This window comes from Vipera berus (genome assembly GCF_964194415.1).
Source record: "Vipera berus genome assembly, chromosome: W".
NCBI classification, from domain to species: Eukaryota; Metazoa; Chordata; class Lepidosauria; order Squamata; family Viperidae; genus Vipera; species Vipera berus.
This window is the reverse complement of record NC_138210.1, coordinates 45,240,994-45,257,339: the sequence shown is the minus strand read 5'-3', so window position 1 is coordinate 45,257,339 and position 16,346 is coordinate 45,240,994. Positions and strand designations below refer to the sequence as shown.

At 45.2% G+C, this 16,346-nt stretch overlaps 1 protein-coding gene across 2 annotated transcripts in view; it reads left to right on the top strand.

Moving 5' to 3' along the window:
- LOC308676587 (WW domain-containing adapter protein with coiled-coil-like) overlaps positions 1-16,346 on the top strand; it is a 138,554-nt gene that overhangs the window by 29,566 nt on the left and 92,642 nt on the right. The window contains exon 1 of one of the 2 annotated variants that reach the window (XM_081342467.1): positions 1,098-1,235. The exons of the other annotated variant lie outside the window; for it this stretch is intronic. Within the exon in view, the coding sequence (XP_081198593.1) occupies positions 1,169-1,235 (67 nt within the window). The 5' untranslated portion in view covers positions 1,098-1,168. Of the gene's footprint in view, positions 1-1,097; positions 1,236-16,346 lie in introns of those variants that run through there. 2 annotated transcript variants of the gene reach the window in all.

The window sequence follows — 16,346 nt, the reverse complement described above, 5'->3', positions numbered from 1 at the left end:
GGGTACTCATCCTCAGCCAGTGTCACGATAACCCGGCGGCGGGGCATTTTGGCCTGTTCAAGACCCTGAACCTGGTCTCCCGTACCTTCTGGTGGCCCCGAGTCTGACACGACGTCCAGTCCTATGTTACCTCCTGCATCCCATGCAGGCAGGCCAAGTCAGCGACAGGGGCCCCGCCTGGATTACTGCAGCCTTTGCCGACACCCAAAAGACCCTGGGGGGCTGTGTCCATGGACTTTCTGACGGATTTACCCCCATCCTCTGGTTTTACGACAGTGTATGTGGTGGTGGACATGCTGACCAAGATGGCGCACTTCATCCCCTGTCGCGGCTTACCGTCAGCCCGCGCCACTAGTCGTATGTTCATTCAGCAGGTGTTTCGGCTGCACGGCCTCCCTGATAGAGTCGTCTCTGATAGGGGGGCCCAGTTTACAGCCCGCTTCTGGCAGGAGTTGATGCATGCGTTGGATATCAAGATTTGCCTCTCGTCCGCGCATCATCCTCAAACTGACGGGGGAACCGAGAAGGTCATTGGTATCCTGGAACAATATCTGCGCTGCTACGTCAATCTGCAGCAAAACAATTGGGTGGACTATCTGGCCATAGCTGAGTTTGCATTTAACAATTCGCAGCACACCTCCACACAGATGACACCGTTCTTGGCCAATGTGGGATATCACCCCCGGTTTTTTCCCCTTTCTCCTGTGGACTCACCGGAGCCGGCAGCGAACGACTTCATGGCAGAGTTACAGGCGATCCATCGATTGGTGCGACGTCAGTTAGAGAAGGCCAAGGCCGATTACAAAAGGTTTGCTGATCGGTCAAGACGGGATACGCCTCCACTATCGGTGGGAGATCGGGTCTGGTTGTCCACCAGGAACCTACCGTCAACACGGCCAGTGAGAAAATTAGATCACCGATATTTAGGACCGTTCCCAGTCGAGGCTGTCATCAATCCGGTCGCCTATCGCTTAACTCTGCCACGTTCCCTGCGCGTGCACCCAGTTTTTCATCGGTCTCTGTTGGTCCCTGAGAAACCGGCCTGTCCACTCCGCCGAGCGGAACCTCCCCCATCAGGACCTCGTGATGGGGGCAGCACCCCCGAGTACGAGGTCGCCAGCATCAGGGATTCCCGTTGGCTGAAAGGTCGTTTCCAGTACCTGATTGAATGGAAAGGTTACGGACCAGAGGACTTCACCTGGGAAGACGCGACCGCCGTTCATGCCCCTGCGTTGGTGACCGCTTTTCATGAACAATTTCCATCCCGACCGCATCCGGATCAGCAGACCCGGGGGAAGGGCCCTGCGGTGCGGGATAGTGTTGTGATTCAGGGTCAGCCTGTGGGTTCGGCAGTTGGGTCGGACGACTCAGAGGAGGAGGGGGGTGTTGAAGACCTTGCTGAGGGGGTTGAAGATCTTGCTGATGATAGCCCTCAGCCAGGCCCCTCCCACTTGGTCACCACGGAGACCCAGCTATGTGAGCCTGACAGTGTGGATGAAGATGACCCACAGCTGGCCCTGTTCAAGGATGCCCGACGCAGGAGGCAGTCAATTAGGAGTAAACAGAGGAAGGCAATGGGGCTTCTCGGAAGGAGGCAGAGAGAAGCCACGCCCTGAACTCTATATAAGGGGAATGTCTGGGAGGGCTGGTTTGCTGAAGGCAACTGCTCGGATGGTTCATGCTTCTTAAAGCTCCTGTTTCTTGGTTCGTGTCTTGTTTGTTTTTGTAGCTATAAATTTGGCAGGCGTAGTTCCAGCCTCTTGCCGTTTGTGGAGGGGTTGTCCCTGCTTTTTCTGCAGGGCCGGTAGCAGGCTGGTACAGAACACTCAGAATTAGTAAAAGGTGTTAGGGCAAGGATTCAGAGGAGTCAGTCCCTTATTTAAAATGTTAATCACTTTATGATAACTTTTGTTTTGGGGAAACATTCTAGACAAAGTGGTTCTATCCTAATTTCCAGACAGTAGCTAAAAATTATTATTTTGATAAATTTCAATTCACATTTGGATCTGGCTTCAGGAAATAAAATGCTTTGGAGTATTGTACTGTGTTTCCCTGAAAGTAAGAGCCAGTCTTACTTTCTTTTGGACTCTGAAGTAAGCACTAGGTTTTATTTTCGGGAAGGGCTTACTTTTGCCGGTACTGGTACCAGTAGTCCATGAGCGTGCAGGGGTGGGGCGGGGCCTGTGCATGGGGTGGAGAAGCAATGCGGTGGTGAGAGCGTGGTGGACCAGGTACGGTACTGGTGCAGCTCTCATGCCAGCTGGGCACTTTTGGCCTCTACCGGCTGCTCTAGCTGGATCGCCTTCCACCTGGCTGGCAGCTGCTGCCGCTGCCATAAGATGAGGAAGCGAGGCAGGTGGGGGGGGATGGAGTTGCTTCCCTTTGCCTGCCAGACACCTGCTGAAGCTGTGCAGGGTAAGGTTGCCGCCCCCCCCCCCGCCCAGATGCCCTCGCCTCCCCCAAGCGTTTTTTCTACTAACTTGCCTTTCAGCTGCATTGTGTTTCTCCGTTCTCAGCGGGGGGGCACTCTGGCTGTGACACGGAAGATCTGGGCCAACTTGCCCCGCCCCGTGCTAGGGGTTACTCTTGGGGTAGGGCTTATATTAGGCCTGCCCCCCCCCCGAAAATCAGGTGGGGCTTACTTTTGGAGTAGAGTTAATACCGTGTTTCCCCGAATATAAGACCTAACCCAAAATAAGCCCTAGCTTGATTTTTGGGGTGGGTCTTATATAAGCCCTACCCCAAAAATAAGCTCTTACCTATTTGTTAAGAGACGGGGGGAGGTGCCCCACGCACCCCACACCCCACACCCACTTACCATGCTGCTGGGCTCCTGCAGCTGCTGCCGCCACAGGGCACATCACACTGCCGTTGCTGCCAGTGTGAGGTGCGTCCTGCTGCCATTGACACTGTTCTGTACCAGCCTGCTACCGGCCCTGCAGAAAAGGCAGGGACAACCCCTTTTACAAGAAGGCAAGAGGCTGGAATTAAGCCTGCCAAATTTATTGATACAAAAACAAACGGAACAAGACACGAACCAAGAAACAGGAGCTTTTCAAGCGGTTGCCTTCAGAAAACCAGCCCTCCCACGCATTCCCCTTTTATACAGTTCAGGGCGTGGCTTCTCTCTGCCTCCTTCTGAGGTGCCCCATTGCCTTCCTCTGTTTACTCCTGATTGACTGCCTCCTGCGTCGGGCGTCCTTGAACAGGGCCAGCTGTGGGTCATCTTCATCCACACTGTCAGGCTCACACAGCTGGGTCTCCGTGGTGACCAAGTGGGAGGGGCCTGGCTGAGGGCTCTCATCAGCAAGATCTTCAACCCCCTCAGCAAGCTCTTCAACACCCCCCTCCTCCTCTGAGTCGTCCGACCCAACTGCCGAACCCACAGGCTGACCCTGAATCACAACAGACACCGCCATGAGGTGTCTCATGCTGCTATTACCGCCGCTGTGAGGCATGTCATGCTGCTAGGCATGTTCTGCAGCCGTTGCCACCACAGAGAGGTGTGTCCTGCCATTGCTGCCGTGATGTATGTCGTGGTGGTGTTGCCGCCACTGCAAGGTGCATCCTACTGTTGCTGCCGCTGCAAGGTGCGTCTTGCTGCTGCTGCTGTAAGGCACATTGTGCTGCCGTGAGGTGCGTCCCACCATTGCCACCACTGCCATGAGGCATGTCATGGGATGTGCCTCGCAGCAATGACAGCAGGACATGCCTCATGACGCAATGGTGGCGGGACACACCTTGCTTTGCAGCAACTGCCTCGCAGCAGTGGCTATAATGCGATAGGCCTTGCAGCGGTGCCAGGAGCCCTGCAACACGGTAAGCGGGTGCGGGGCACGTGGGGCAGCTGCTGGAAAAAAATAAGACATCCCCCCAAAATAAGATCTAATGCCTCTTTGGGAAGCAAAAAAAATATAAGATCGGGTCTTATTTTCAGGGAAACATGGTAGATGGCTTAAATTGGAGGGGTGATTTAGAACATAGAACATAGAATAATAGAGTTGGAAGGGACCTCGGAGGTCTTATAGTAGTCTAACCCCCGGCTTGAGCAGGAAATCCTATACCATTTCAGACAAATAGTTGTCCAGACTCTGAAAGCCTACAGTGATGGAGCACCCGAAACCTCTGAAGGCAAGCTATTGCATAGGTTAATTGCTCTCACCGTTAGGAAATTTCACCTAAGTTCTAGGTTGTTTCTCTCCTTCATTAGTTTCCAACCATTGTTTCTTGTCTTGCCTTTTAGTGCTTTGGAAAATAGGTTGAAACCCCCCCACCCTTTTCTTTGTAAGAGCGCCTCAAATTTTGGAACACTGCTATCACGTCACCCTTTTTTTCATTAGGCTAGACATGCCCAATTCCTGTAACCATTCTTTGTTTTAGCCTCCAGCCTCATTTTGTTGCTCTTCTCTGCACTCTTACCAGAGTCTCAACATCTTTTTTATATTGCGGTGACCAGGACTGGATGCACTATTCTAAGTGTGGTCTTACTAAGACTATGTAAAGCGATATTAGAACTTCACATGATCTTCATTCTATCCTTCTATTAATGCAGCCTAGGATTGCATTGGCTTTTTTGGCTGCTGCCGCACACTGTTCGCTCATATTTAAATGATTATCCACTTTGAAACTCTTCAAAGAACTTGGCTGGAAGGCTTCTCTCGGCAGGACTTGATTTCTGCTTCTCATCTCTACAGGTGAAACTTGAAAAATTAGAATATCGTGTAAAAGTTCATTCATTTCAGTAATGCAACTTAAAAGGCGAAACTAATATATGAGATAGACTCATTACATGCAAAGCAGGATAGTTCAAGCCGTGATTTGTCATAATTGTGATGATTATGGCTTACAGCTCATAAAAACCCCAAATCCACAATCTCAGAAAATTAGAGTATTGTGAAAAGGTGCAATATTCTAGGCTCAAAGTGTCCCACTCTAATCAGCTAATTAAGCCATAACACCTGCAAAGGGTTCCTGAGCCTTTAAATGGTCTCTCAGTCTGGTTCAGTAGGAATCACAATCATGGGGAAGACTGCTGACCTGACAGTTGTGCAGAAAACCATCATTGACACCCTCCATAAGGAGGGAAAGCCTCAAAACGTAATTGCAAAAGAAGTTGGATGTTCCCCAAGTGCTGTATCAAAGCACATTAATAGAAAGTTATGTGGAAGGGAAAAGTGTGGAAGAAAAAGGTGCACAAGCAGCAGGGATGACCGCAGCCTGGAGAGGATTGTCAGGAAAAGGCCATTCAAAAGTGTTGGGGACTTTCACAAGGAGTGGACTGAGGCTGGAGCCAGTGCATCAAGAGCCACCACACACAAACGGATCCTGGACATGGGCTTCAAATGTCGTATTCCTCTTGTCAAGCCGCTCCTGAACAACAAACAACGTCAGAAGCGTCTTTCCTGGGCTAAAGAAAAACAGATCTGGTCTGTTGCTCACTGGTCCAAAGTCCTCTTTTCTGATGAGAGCAACTTTTGCATCTCATTTGGAAAGCAAGGACCCGGAGTCTGGAGGAAGAATGGAGAGGCACACACTGCAAGATGCTTGAAGTCCAGTGAAGTTTTCACAGTCTGTGTTGATTTGGGGAGCCATGTCATCTGCTGGTGTTGGTCCACTGTGCTTCATTAAGTCCAGGGTCACCGCAGCCGTCTACCAGGAGATTTTGGAGCACTTCATGCTTCCTTCTGCAGACGAGCTTTATGGGGATGCTGACTTCATTTTCCAGCAGGACCTGGCACCTGCCCACACTGCCAAAAGCACCAAAACCTGGTTCAATGACCGTGGGATTACTGTGCTTGATTGGCCAGCAAACTCGCCTGACCTGAACCCCATAGAGAATCTATGGGGCATTGCCAAGAGAAAGATGAGAGACATGAGACCGAACAATGCAGAAGAGCTGAAGGCCGCTATTGAAGCATCCTGGTCTTCCATAACACCTCAGCAGTGCCACAGGCTGACAGCTTCCATGCCACGCCGCATTGAGGCAGTAATTGCTGCAAAAGGGGCCCAAACCAAGTAGTGAGTACATATGCATGCTTATACTTTTCAGAGGTCCGATATTGTTCTATGTACACTCCTTGTTTTTTTTTAATTGAAAAGTTTTATCGTACATTTTATCTTTAACAAACCCCCCTCCCCCTCCCCTATCCCTCCCTCCTTACCCCTCCCCCCTCCCCCCCCCGACTTCCCAGAGCTAAGTACAAGGTATAAAAAACAAAAAAAAAGAATCATAAACAACCATATGCTAACAACCGTAAACTCTAAAATCTATCACTCTCTAGCTCATATAGGATAACTACAAACACTATTAATATAAAATATATAAAACAAAAAGAGAAAAAAAAAGAGAAAAGAAGGGAAGACTTATTCAAATGCTACATGAAACTTTTTAGTCCCATATTTGTTCTGGATATACTCAATCCATTTTCTCCACTCCATAATATAACGTTCTTGCGAATGATCTTTCAAATAGGCCGATATCTTTGCCATCTCTGCCAGGTCAGAAACCTTTAAAGTCCATTCTCCTATAGTCGGCAGTTCCTCCTTCTTCCAATACTGACCTATTAAGAGTCTTGCTGCCGTAATTAAATTCAACATCAACTTAGTGTCCACAACTGTAGCATCTGTAATTATTCCCAACGAAAAAAGTTGCGGACAAAACTTTATCCTCTGTTTAAAAATCTTCTGCATGCTCCACCAGACTTTTATCCAAAAAGCCTTAACCTTTTTACAAGTCCACCATATGTGAAAATATGTTGCGTCTTCGTCACCGCACCTCCAACATTTAGGCTGATAGTTCGGATACATACTTGCAAGCTTTTTAGGATCTAGATGCCATCTATAAAACATTTTGTAAAAATTCTCTCTTAGATTTTGAGCTTGTGTAAATTTTACGTTCCTCACCCAAATCCTTTCCCATGTATCCATTGTAACTACTTCTTGGATATTTTGGGCCCATTTAATCATACAATCTTTAACAAGCTCTGTTTCTGAGTCAATTTCTATCAATGCAAGATATATCCGTTTGATATGTGCGGGACCCTGATTTCTAATTTGTTTTATCAAATTTTCATCAGTCATTGTAAAACCAATTTTCTGGTCTTCTTTCCACCTGGCCCGTAGCTGAGTATATTGAAACCAATTTTGAACAACCTTCTCTTCTCGCAAGAGGCTATATGATTTCAAACTCCAGACATTTCTTTCCAAGCTCAGAATCTCCTTGTACGTAGTCACATCATGTTTGAAACCAGCATGTATATTTTCTATTGCGTGTTTTGGAATTGCCCACAGTGGTATTTTACAATCTAGCTTATGTCTATACTTCTTCCAAACTCTCAACAATGCCTGTCTTAGAATATGCACTCTAAACACATTGTCTACCTTCTTGTCATACAACAAATATGCATGCCAGCCAAACAACAAATCGTGGCCCTCAAGATTTAATAATCTCTCTTGTGTCAAATTAATCCAATCACTTATTCCTACTAATGCAGCAGCTTCATAATATAGTTTAAGATTGGGCATTTTAAGACCACCTCTCTCACGAGTATCCTGCATAATCTTAAGTTTAACTCGTGGCCTTTTCCCTGCCCAAACAAATTTATTGATACCTCGCTGCCATTCCTCCAAATTAGAATCTTTCTTAAGAATCGGTATCATTTGAAATAAAAATAGAAATTTAGGCAGGACGTTCATTTTCACTGCTGCGATCCGTCCCAACAAGGACAATTGCAATTTTTCCCAACTCTCCAATTCTTTTTGAATTTTCCCCCACAGTTTTTCATAATTATTTTTATATAACTTTGTATTAGAGGGTGACAAAAGCACCCCCAAATATTTTACCCTTTTAACAATCTCAAATCCAGTTAATCCTTCTAAGAGAGCCTTTTGCGAAACTGTCATATTTTTAGCCAGAATTTTGGTTTTCTGTATATTAACTTTAAATCCAGAAACCTTCCCGTATTGTGTTATTATCTCCATCAGGTCCACAACAGAGTTCTCTGGCTGGGTCACTGTAACAACCAGATCATCTGCGAATGCTCTCAATCTATAATCCTGATCTCTAATTTGTATACCCTTAATTTTTTCCGAATTCCGTATTTTAACCAATAATATCTCTAATGTTAATACAAATAACAAGGGCGATAACGGACACCCTTGCCTTGTGCCCTTCTCAATATTACATGCTTCTGTCAGACTATTATTAACTATAATTCGGGCAACTTGTTTTTGATATAATGCCCTAATCGGTTGTAAAATTTTTTCCCCAAAATCCATTTTGTCTAAAACTCTCATCAAAAACTGCCAATTCAATTGATCAAAAGCTTTTTCAGCATCTAGAAAGATTAGCGCCGCAGGGATCTGGTTGTTCCTTTCCAAAAACTCTAACACATCAACTATATGCCTCACATTATTTTTCATTTGCCTACCACTAATAAACCCCGTTTGGTCCCCATGAATCACCTGTTGCAGAACCCTCATCAGCCTATTAGCCAACACCTTAGCAAATATCTTATAATCTGTATTTAAAAGCGATATCGGTCTATAATTTTTAACTTGAGTAGCATCTTGGTCTTCCTTCGGAATCAAGGAAATAAAAGCTGTTCTCCAAGACGGTGGCACCTTTCCCCCCCTCTGGATTGTCTGGAACAGTTCCTTTAACGGTTTCATCATCTCTAATTGTAAGTTTTTATAATAAGCCGCAGACAAACCATCCGTACCTGGTGCTTTATCCATCTTCAATTCCTTAATTGCTGTAAAAATTTCTTCTTCTGTAATTAATTGATTAATCCCCTCTTTTTGTACTTGCGTAAGAACCGGGATGCTAGCATTCTCCAAATATATATCAATGTCTTTTTCATTAATCTTCTCCTTAGCATATAATTTAGAATAAAAATCCACAAAAGCATCCTTAATAAGGTCCTGTTGAAACACAACCCTTCCTTTATGCTCAATTTTGTCTATATTAGAAGCCCTTTGCTTTTTCCTCAATCTATAAGCTAACCATCTACCTGGTTTGTTGGCGTTGCAAAAAGTATTATGCCTGGCAAACCGCAAATTGGTTGCCACTTGGTCAGCCATTAATTTATCAAATTGTCCTCTTAACAGTTTAATAGCCTCCTTAATCTTCACATCCTCTGAATTCAAAATCAAAGCCTTTTCTTTTTCCTTTATTTCATTCTCCAGTTCTTTCCTCCTAGCTTCCACAGCACGTCTATGTTTATTATTCATATATATCAACACCCCTCTCATATAGGCCTTACTAGCATCCCAAACCATGTCCATAGAGGTGCCCTTATTCATATTAATTTCAAAAAAATCCTTCATCCGCTGTTTGCATTCTTCCACATTTCTCTGATTTCTAAACAAATTCTCATTTACGCGCCACGAGCGCCTATCTCTATTCTCCTTATCAATCTCTAGCCAAACTGGGCTGTGATCAGAAATAGTTCTTGCACAAATCTTCACCTTCTTAGTCCTTAAAAAAAAATCATTAGTCAACAAAATAAAATCAATCCTAGAAAAAGATTGATGTCTGTCAGAAAAAAAAGTATAGTCCTTTTCCTGCAAATGTCTCTCGCGCCAAATATCTCGCAGTTCCAAGTCATCCTTCATTTCAAAAAAGGATTTAGGCAGTCTAGCATGACTTGGGACGCGCTTAAAAGCTCCCGCCTTGTCCATCTGTACATCCAAAACACCATTCCAATCCCCCATAAAAATAAAAGATTTATAATCCAACTGGGTAAGCTTTGTATGAAGTAAACTAAAAAAGTCAGCTTGTTGTTGATTAGGAGCATATAATCCAACTAAAAGCGTCTTTTTACCTTCTAGCAGCAGCTCTATCATAACGTATCTTCCATGCTTATCTGCTTCAATTAAGTCTGCTGTTAAAGCACTTTTAACATAAACAACCACTCCATTTTTCTTATTCATTGCAGAAGCAGCAAATTGCGTACCCAGCCTTGAGTTCGATAAATACTTTTGATCCACAACCCTAATATGCGTTTGTACACTCCTTGTTTTATTGATTGCATGTAATATTCTAATTTTCTGAGATTGTGGATTTGGGGTTTTCATGACAAATGACGACTTGAACTATCTTGCTTTGCATGTAATGAGTCTATCTCATATATTAGTTTCCCCTTTTAAGTTGCATTACTGAAATAAATGAACTTTTGCACAATATTCTAATTTTTTGAGTTTCACCTGTGGCTCTTCAAATATTTCCACTGACTGACTATGAGCTGTAGACAGGTATTTCCACTCACCGAGTCCTCAGTGGCAGACTTGGTGGTTCTCCCCAGCCGCGAGGCTTGAAAAAGCTCCTCCTTCACCGGCACGCTGGTTGTCGCTGCCCCCCCTCCCCCCGGGTAGGAGCTGCTGCCGAGGTGCTGGCTTCAAGCAATTTGTCTCTCTCCATGATGAAATCTTCCCCGAATCTTCGTCAGCATATCCCTCAAGTCTAGGGACAGTGACTGGGGCTCAGGACCCCTAGAAAGTTTTGAAAGTTCGTAAATTTTTGCTTAATGTCATGGTTCTGACAGATGAAACACTTCAAAGAACTTCAAGGCATTGTTTACCTTAAAGTATCTTTATTCGAATTGCATAGCATTGGCACGTACATGGTCAAAGCCAACATCTGAATTCTCCTCCCCTTAGCACATAGTATCAAACACAATTCCCTCCTCTAATTAATAGTCATAAATCACATTCTCCAATTAGTTTGAAATTCAGGTTTTCCCTCCTGTTCTCCTACCCGCCATTTCTTCTCATCTCTTATTTCAAAAGCCCCTGGTTTCACACACTATTACAATATTGTTATGTCTAACTAACTCCCATCACATTCCTCTTCCTCCCCCAATATCATCTAATTCTAAAATTAAAGCATAGGAAAGAAAAAGGCTGCATCTCCATATGTTGTCAAAAGCAAGACCATACGATGTTAGCAGCGTTGACACTAGGACTACAAGGTCCCTCTCACAGTTACTGGCATTAAGCAATAGACATACTGTGCTTTCAGGGTCTCATGAACAGAGGTGGGCAGTGGGCTACAGAAATAAAATGATTAATAAAATGGAGGAAGGCAATGACAAATTTTGACAAAATCATGAAAAATAAGGACATTACAATTGAAAGAAAATATTTTTTTCAGCAGTGATATAATAATAATAATAATAATAATAATAATAATAATAATTAATAATAATAATAATAATAATAATAATAATAATAATAATAATTTTATTTGTATACCGCCCTTCTCCCGAAGGACTCAGGGCGGTGAAGAGGGCAAACATATAAAAATACAAGAATACAAAAATTAAAGGATTAAACAAGATGCCCAAGCTTACAACAATAGATTAAAATACATTAAAACGACAATAAAACCCAAACCCATCACCCATCAGGCCAGGCCGGCTTGTTCGAACAAGTAAGTCTTCAGATCGCGTCGGAAGGAGCGAAGGTCAGGCGCCATCCGGAGCTCAACTGGCAAACGATTCCATAAATCCGGGGCGCCCACAGAGAAGGACCTCCCCCTGGGGGCCACCAGACGACATTCTCTGACCGGTGGCACCCTGAGGAGGCCCTCTCTGTGGGAGCGCACAGGGCGGAGGGACGTTGACGCCGGCAGCAGGTGATCCCTATGGTACTCCGGACCCATACCATGTAGGGCTTTAAAAACCATTACCAGCACCTTGAATCTCACCCGGAAGACAACTGGGAGCCAATGCAGGTCACGGAGCAGAGGTGTAACATGGGAGTATCGGGAGACTCCCAACACAACTCTCGCTGCTGCATTCTGTACCAGTTGGAGCCTCCGAGTGGTCCTCAAGGGCAGCCCCATGTAGAGAGCATTGCAGTAGTCTAAACGAGAGGTCACGAGCGCATGAGTGACCATACGCAGGGCATCCCAGTCTAGATAAGGCCGCAACTGGCGCACCAGGCGAACCTGGGCAAAGGCCCCCCTAGTCACAGTTATTATATGGTCTTCCAAAGAAAGCTGTGAGTCTAGGACTCCCAAGTTGCGAGCCCTATCTACGGGGGGTAATAACTCACCCCCCATAGAAAGAGATGGAATGTTCTGAATATCCCAGTCTTGTCAGGGTTGAGTTGAAGCCTGTTCCTCCCCATCCAGACCCGAACCGCTTCCAGGCAACGGGACATCACGTCGAGGTCATCACTGGGGTGGTTTGGGGTCGAAATAAAAAGCTGGGTATCATGATACCCAACTCCAAAACCACGAATGATCTCACCCAGCGGTTTCATGTAGATGTTGAACAGCAGAGGCGAGAGGACCGACCCCTGAGGAACTCCACAAGCGAGAGTCCTCGAGGTCGACCTCTGCCCCCCTGCCAACACCGACTGCAAGCAGCTGTGAAAGCTGGAAATTGAGAAAAGTGAGAAAAAGAAGACAGACGTTCTCAAGTTAAGGTGGAGACAGTTAACTATGGCATAGTTTATAAGAAGTTTATAAGAAGAACCAACCAATTCTAGAAAAATAAAAGACTGATCCTTTCAGGTTGATGATCAGCAAACAAACTCACATACTTTGGAAGTGCGATACAAGAGATTAGAAACTGAAAATGGTTAGTTTGGCAATGTTGAAGAAAGTAAAAAAGAAATACATGGATACAGTAAGTATATGGACAAATAGGAGTTTGGAATGTACTTGGAAAAGTTATGGATTGTTACTAGAGGAAGATTGGGGTGGCAAGTATTTGTCTTTGAGTTGAGCCCTGCTTAGATTTCATTGAAATAGTACAGTAGTGTAATTCTAGATCAGGGCTTTTCAACCTTTTCACCGATTGTACCACTTTTAGGATATGACAATATTCGAGTACCACCTAGTAAGGTGTCAGGACCCACCCCATTCCACATCCCAGGAAAGAACAAACTCTTGAAACAGAAATTGTCCAAAAGGAGTTTTTACTGAAACATGATTGGTAATGGGAATACTAGACAGGATCTGAACTGTGTTACAGTTTGGTGCTTTTTTAAAGAGACCCCGGGTCGAACCCCCTCTCTCCAAGCCATCTGGTTTGTCCTGGATCAATTTAAATTCAGGTGTCAAATCCTTCCATGGGAAAGAGGGAACTCTCATGTCTTCACAATTGCTCCCTTCCTTTAGAGATTCTAATCAGATACAAACCAGATCTCTTCCCCCCCCTTCCTTTGTTGTTCTCAGTTCAAAGGTTCTTCCCCTGGTCTTTGAAGACAGCCTCCCAGCAGGCTGAATACACATCTTCTCTTCTCCTCCTTGGAGAAATGGCAGAATCCAGGGGGAGGGATAAGATTTTAAAAACATACAGATAGAGTTTTATGAATGGGATATAAATGGATTCTGACAATCTGCTCCCCTTAGAAAAAAGAAAGGTCCATCTGTAGAGGAAATAAAATATAAATGTTAGCTCGGTTTGTTCGGATATTCTGTATGAAACCTCTTAAGCAACCTTGGTGCTTTAATGTGGTGCTTATTGACCCACTCATTTTCTGAAGAGAGGTGTTTCCAAGCCACTAGATCAGACATGTCAAACACAAGGCCTGGGGGCCAGATCCGGCCCGCGAAGTGGTTTCATGTGGCCCCCGAAGCCATCCTGGAAACAGTGAGGGAGCGGCCCCCGCTGCCTCGGCCCTGGCCCAGAGACCCTCCTTCTGCCAGAGACCCCCAGATCTGTCCCACTCCTGCCCAGGCCCCCATAGGCACCCTTGATGCCAATGATGTAGAGCTGGCCATGCCCACCCAGTAGGCCATACGCACTCCAGCTGTGCCCACCCAGTAGGCCACGCCCACCCTGGCCACACCCACCCGCCCCCCCCGAGGGCAACCGCAATGCTGATGCGGCCATCAATGAAATTGAGTTTGACACCCCTGCACTAGATACTGAATTGTTCCATGGTGTTTCCTGGAATCTAGGATTTCCTTCATCTCAAAATGTTCTCCTTCCACCATGATGGGAGGTGGTGGTGGTGGGGTTTTTGTTCGCAGGGGTGACTGTTGTTCTCTCTTTAGTAGACTGCAGTGAAAAATTGGGTGTATTTGTCTAAGATTTTTGGGTAGTCCTAATTCAACTGTTACTGGGTTTATGATTCTTTTAATTGGAAAAGGACCAATATATTTTGGTCCGAGTTTTTTACAGGGTTGTAGTGATTTAAGGTATTTTGTGGATAAATATACCATCTATCCCACCCTGAATGGTATGGGATCTACTCTTTTTTTGTCAGCCTGTGTCTTGTATACCTGTCTAGCTTCATCTAAAGCTTTCCTAACGATTGGCCAGATGTTTTGCAATTGAGCAATCCACTCCTTCAGTTCAGGAATTACCAGCTCGGTTGGGGTTAGTTCTGGCATGGGGTTGAAACTTTGACCGGTAGCTACTTGAAAAGGAGTGTACCCTGTGCTGGAGTGGACTGCATTATTATATGCCACTTCTTTGAAAGGTAGTAGGTCCGTCCAGTTTGTTTGCTGGAAATTAATAAAGCATCTTAAATATTGCTCAAGCACTGAGTTAGCCTTTTCACATTGACCGTTCGACTGAGGGTGATGACTAGATGTCAGTCCTTGGGTGGTTCCTAAAAGGGATAAAAATTCTTTCCAAAATGCCGACGTAAATTGCACCCCTCTATCAGATATGATGCGTTGTGGTGCCCCGTGCAATCTGTAAATAGGCTGTACGAAAAGTTTTGCTAATGCTTTTGCAGTCGAGATTTTTTGGCAAGGTATGAAATGTACTTGCTTAGAGAACAGATCTGTGACAGTCCAGACTACGGTGTTTCCGTTGCTTTCTGGTAGTTCCACGATAAAATCCATGGCTATTTCTTTCCATGGGGCTGAGGGGTTCGCCACCGGTTGTAACAGTCCTGGCGATTTCCCTTGTAACCTCTTGGCCATTGCGCAAATTTGACAGCTGCCCACATAGCTTTCTATGTCCTTTTTCATCGATGGCCACCAAAATTGCCTTTTAGTTAAGTGTAAGGTTTTTACAAAACCAAAATGCCCTGCTGATTTTGTATCATGGCACAGTTGCATGAAATTGATCCTTTGGTTGGCAGGTATGTATAACTTCTCACCCACCCAGGGTAGTCCATCTTTAATTGTGCACACATGTCTATTTTTCTGGAACCATTCATCACTTTCCAAATACTTCCGGAATTCTATTTCAGTTTGGCTATCCACCTTCGGCTTCATTTTTATTTGAGCCGTGGTGGTGACTGGTGCTGCCAGTTGTTGTTCAGGCACAAGTGGTTTAGAGTCAGTGGTCCGTGTGCTGTTATATTGGGGCATGTGAGATAATGCATCTGCCAGGAAATCCCCCCCCCCCGGGCAAGTGTTTGAGAGTGAAATTGAATTGGTGAAAATGTTGGGACCAGCGGGCTTGTTTAGGAGTGAGTTTCCTGGGTGTTTTTAATGCTTCCAAGTTTTTGTGGTCTGTCCAGACCTGGAAGGGGATTTTATTTCCTTCTAGGAATTGGCGCCATGTAATTAATGCCCATCTTATAGAATAAGCCTCCTTTTCCCATATGGGCCAACGTTGTTCTGTTTCCGTGAGTTTTCTGGATGTATATGCACATGGTTGCAACGCCCCCTCATCATTTTCCTGTAATAATACGGCTCCCACCGCTACATCGCTAGCATCTGCCTGTATTACAAAAGGTTTATCGGGATCTGGATGTCTCAGGACAGGCTCAGCAGAAAAAAGTCTCTTTAGCCTTTCAAATGCTGCTTGACATTCCCTGGTCCACTTCAGAGGCTGGCTGGGTTTCACGGGGGACCCTCCCCCTTCGTTTTCAATAAGTTTGTGAGGGGCATGGCTATTTGGCCAAATGAAGGGATGAATTGGCGGTAGAAATTTGCAAATCCCACGAAGCTTTGCAATTGCTTCCGTGTGCGGGGGGGTGCCCATTCTAATACTGCCCTGACTTTTTCAGGGTCCATTTCGATGCCCTCTGGGGATATGCAATATCGCAGATAGTCTATTCTTTCCTGGTGGAACTCACACTTCGATAATTTAGCGTATAGGTGCAAAGGCCCCCCTGGTCAAAGCAGTTAAATGTTCTTCCAAATTAAGCTGTGAATCCAGGAGGACACCCAAGTTGCGAGCCCTTTCAGAGGGGGGCAATACCTCCCCCCCATCAAAAGAGATGGAACTTGTTGGACAATACGAGATGCCGGTATCCACAGCCACTCCTACATAGATCTTGTTTCTCATGTACTTGTTGAATTTGAACTTGATTGCATTAGATTTAGTGCTTGTGGAATGTGGCTGTTATGTGAGTAGCAGGAGACAGAACTTCAGTTTTAAATGTTGTTGTTAGTTGCGAAGTCGTGTCCGCCCCATCGCGACCCC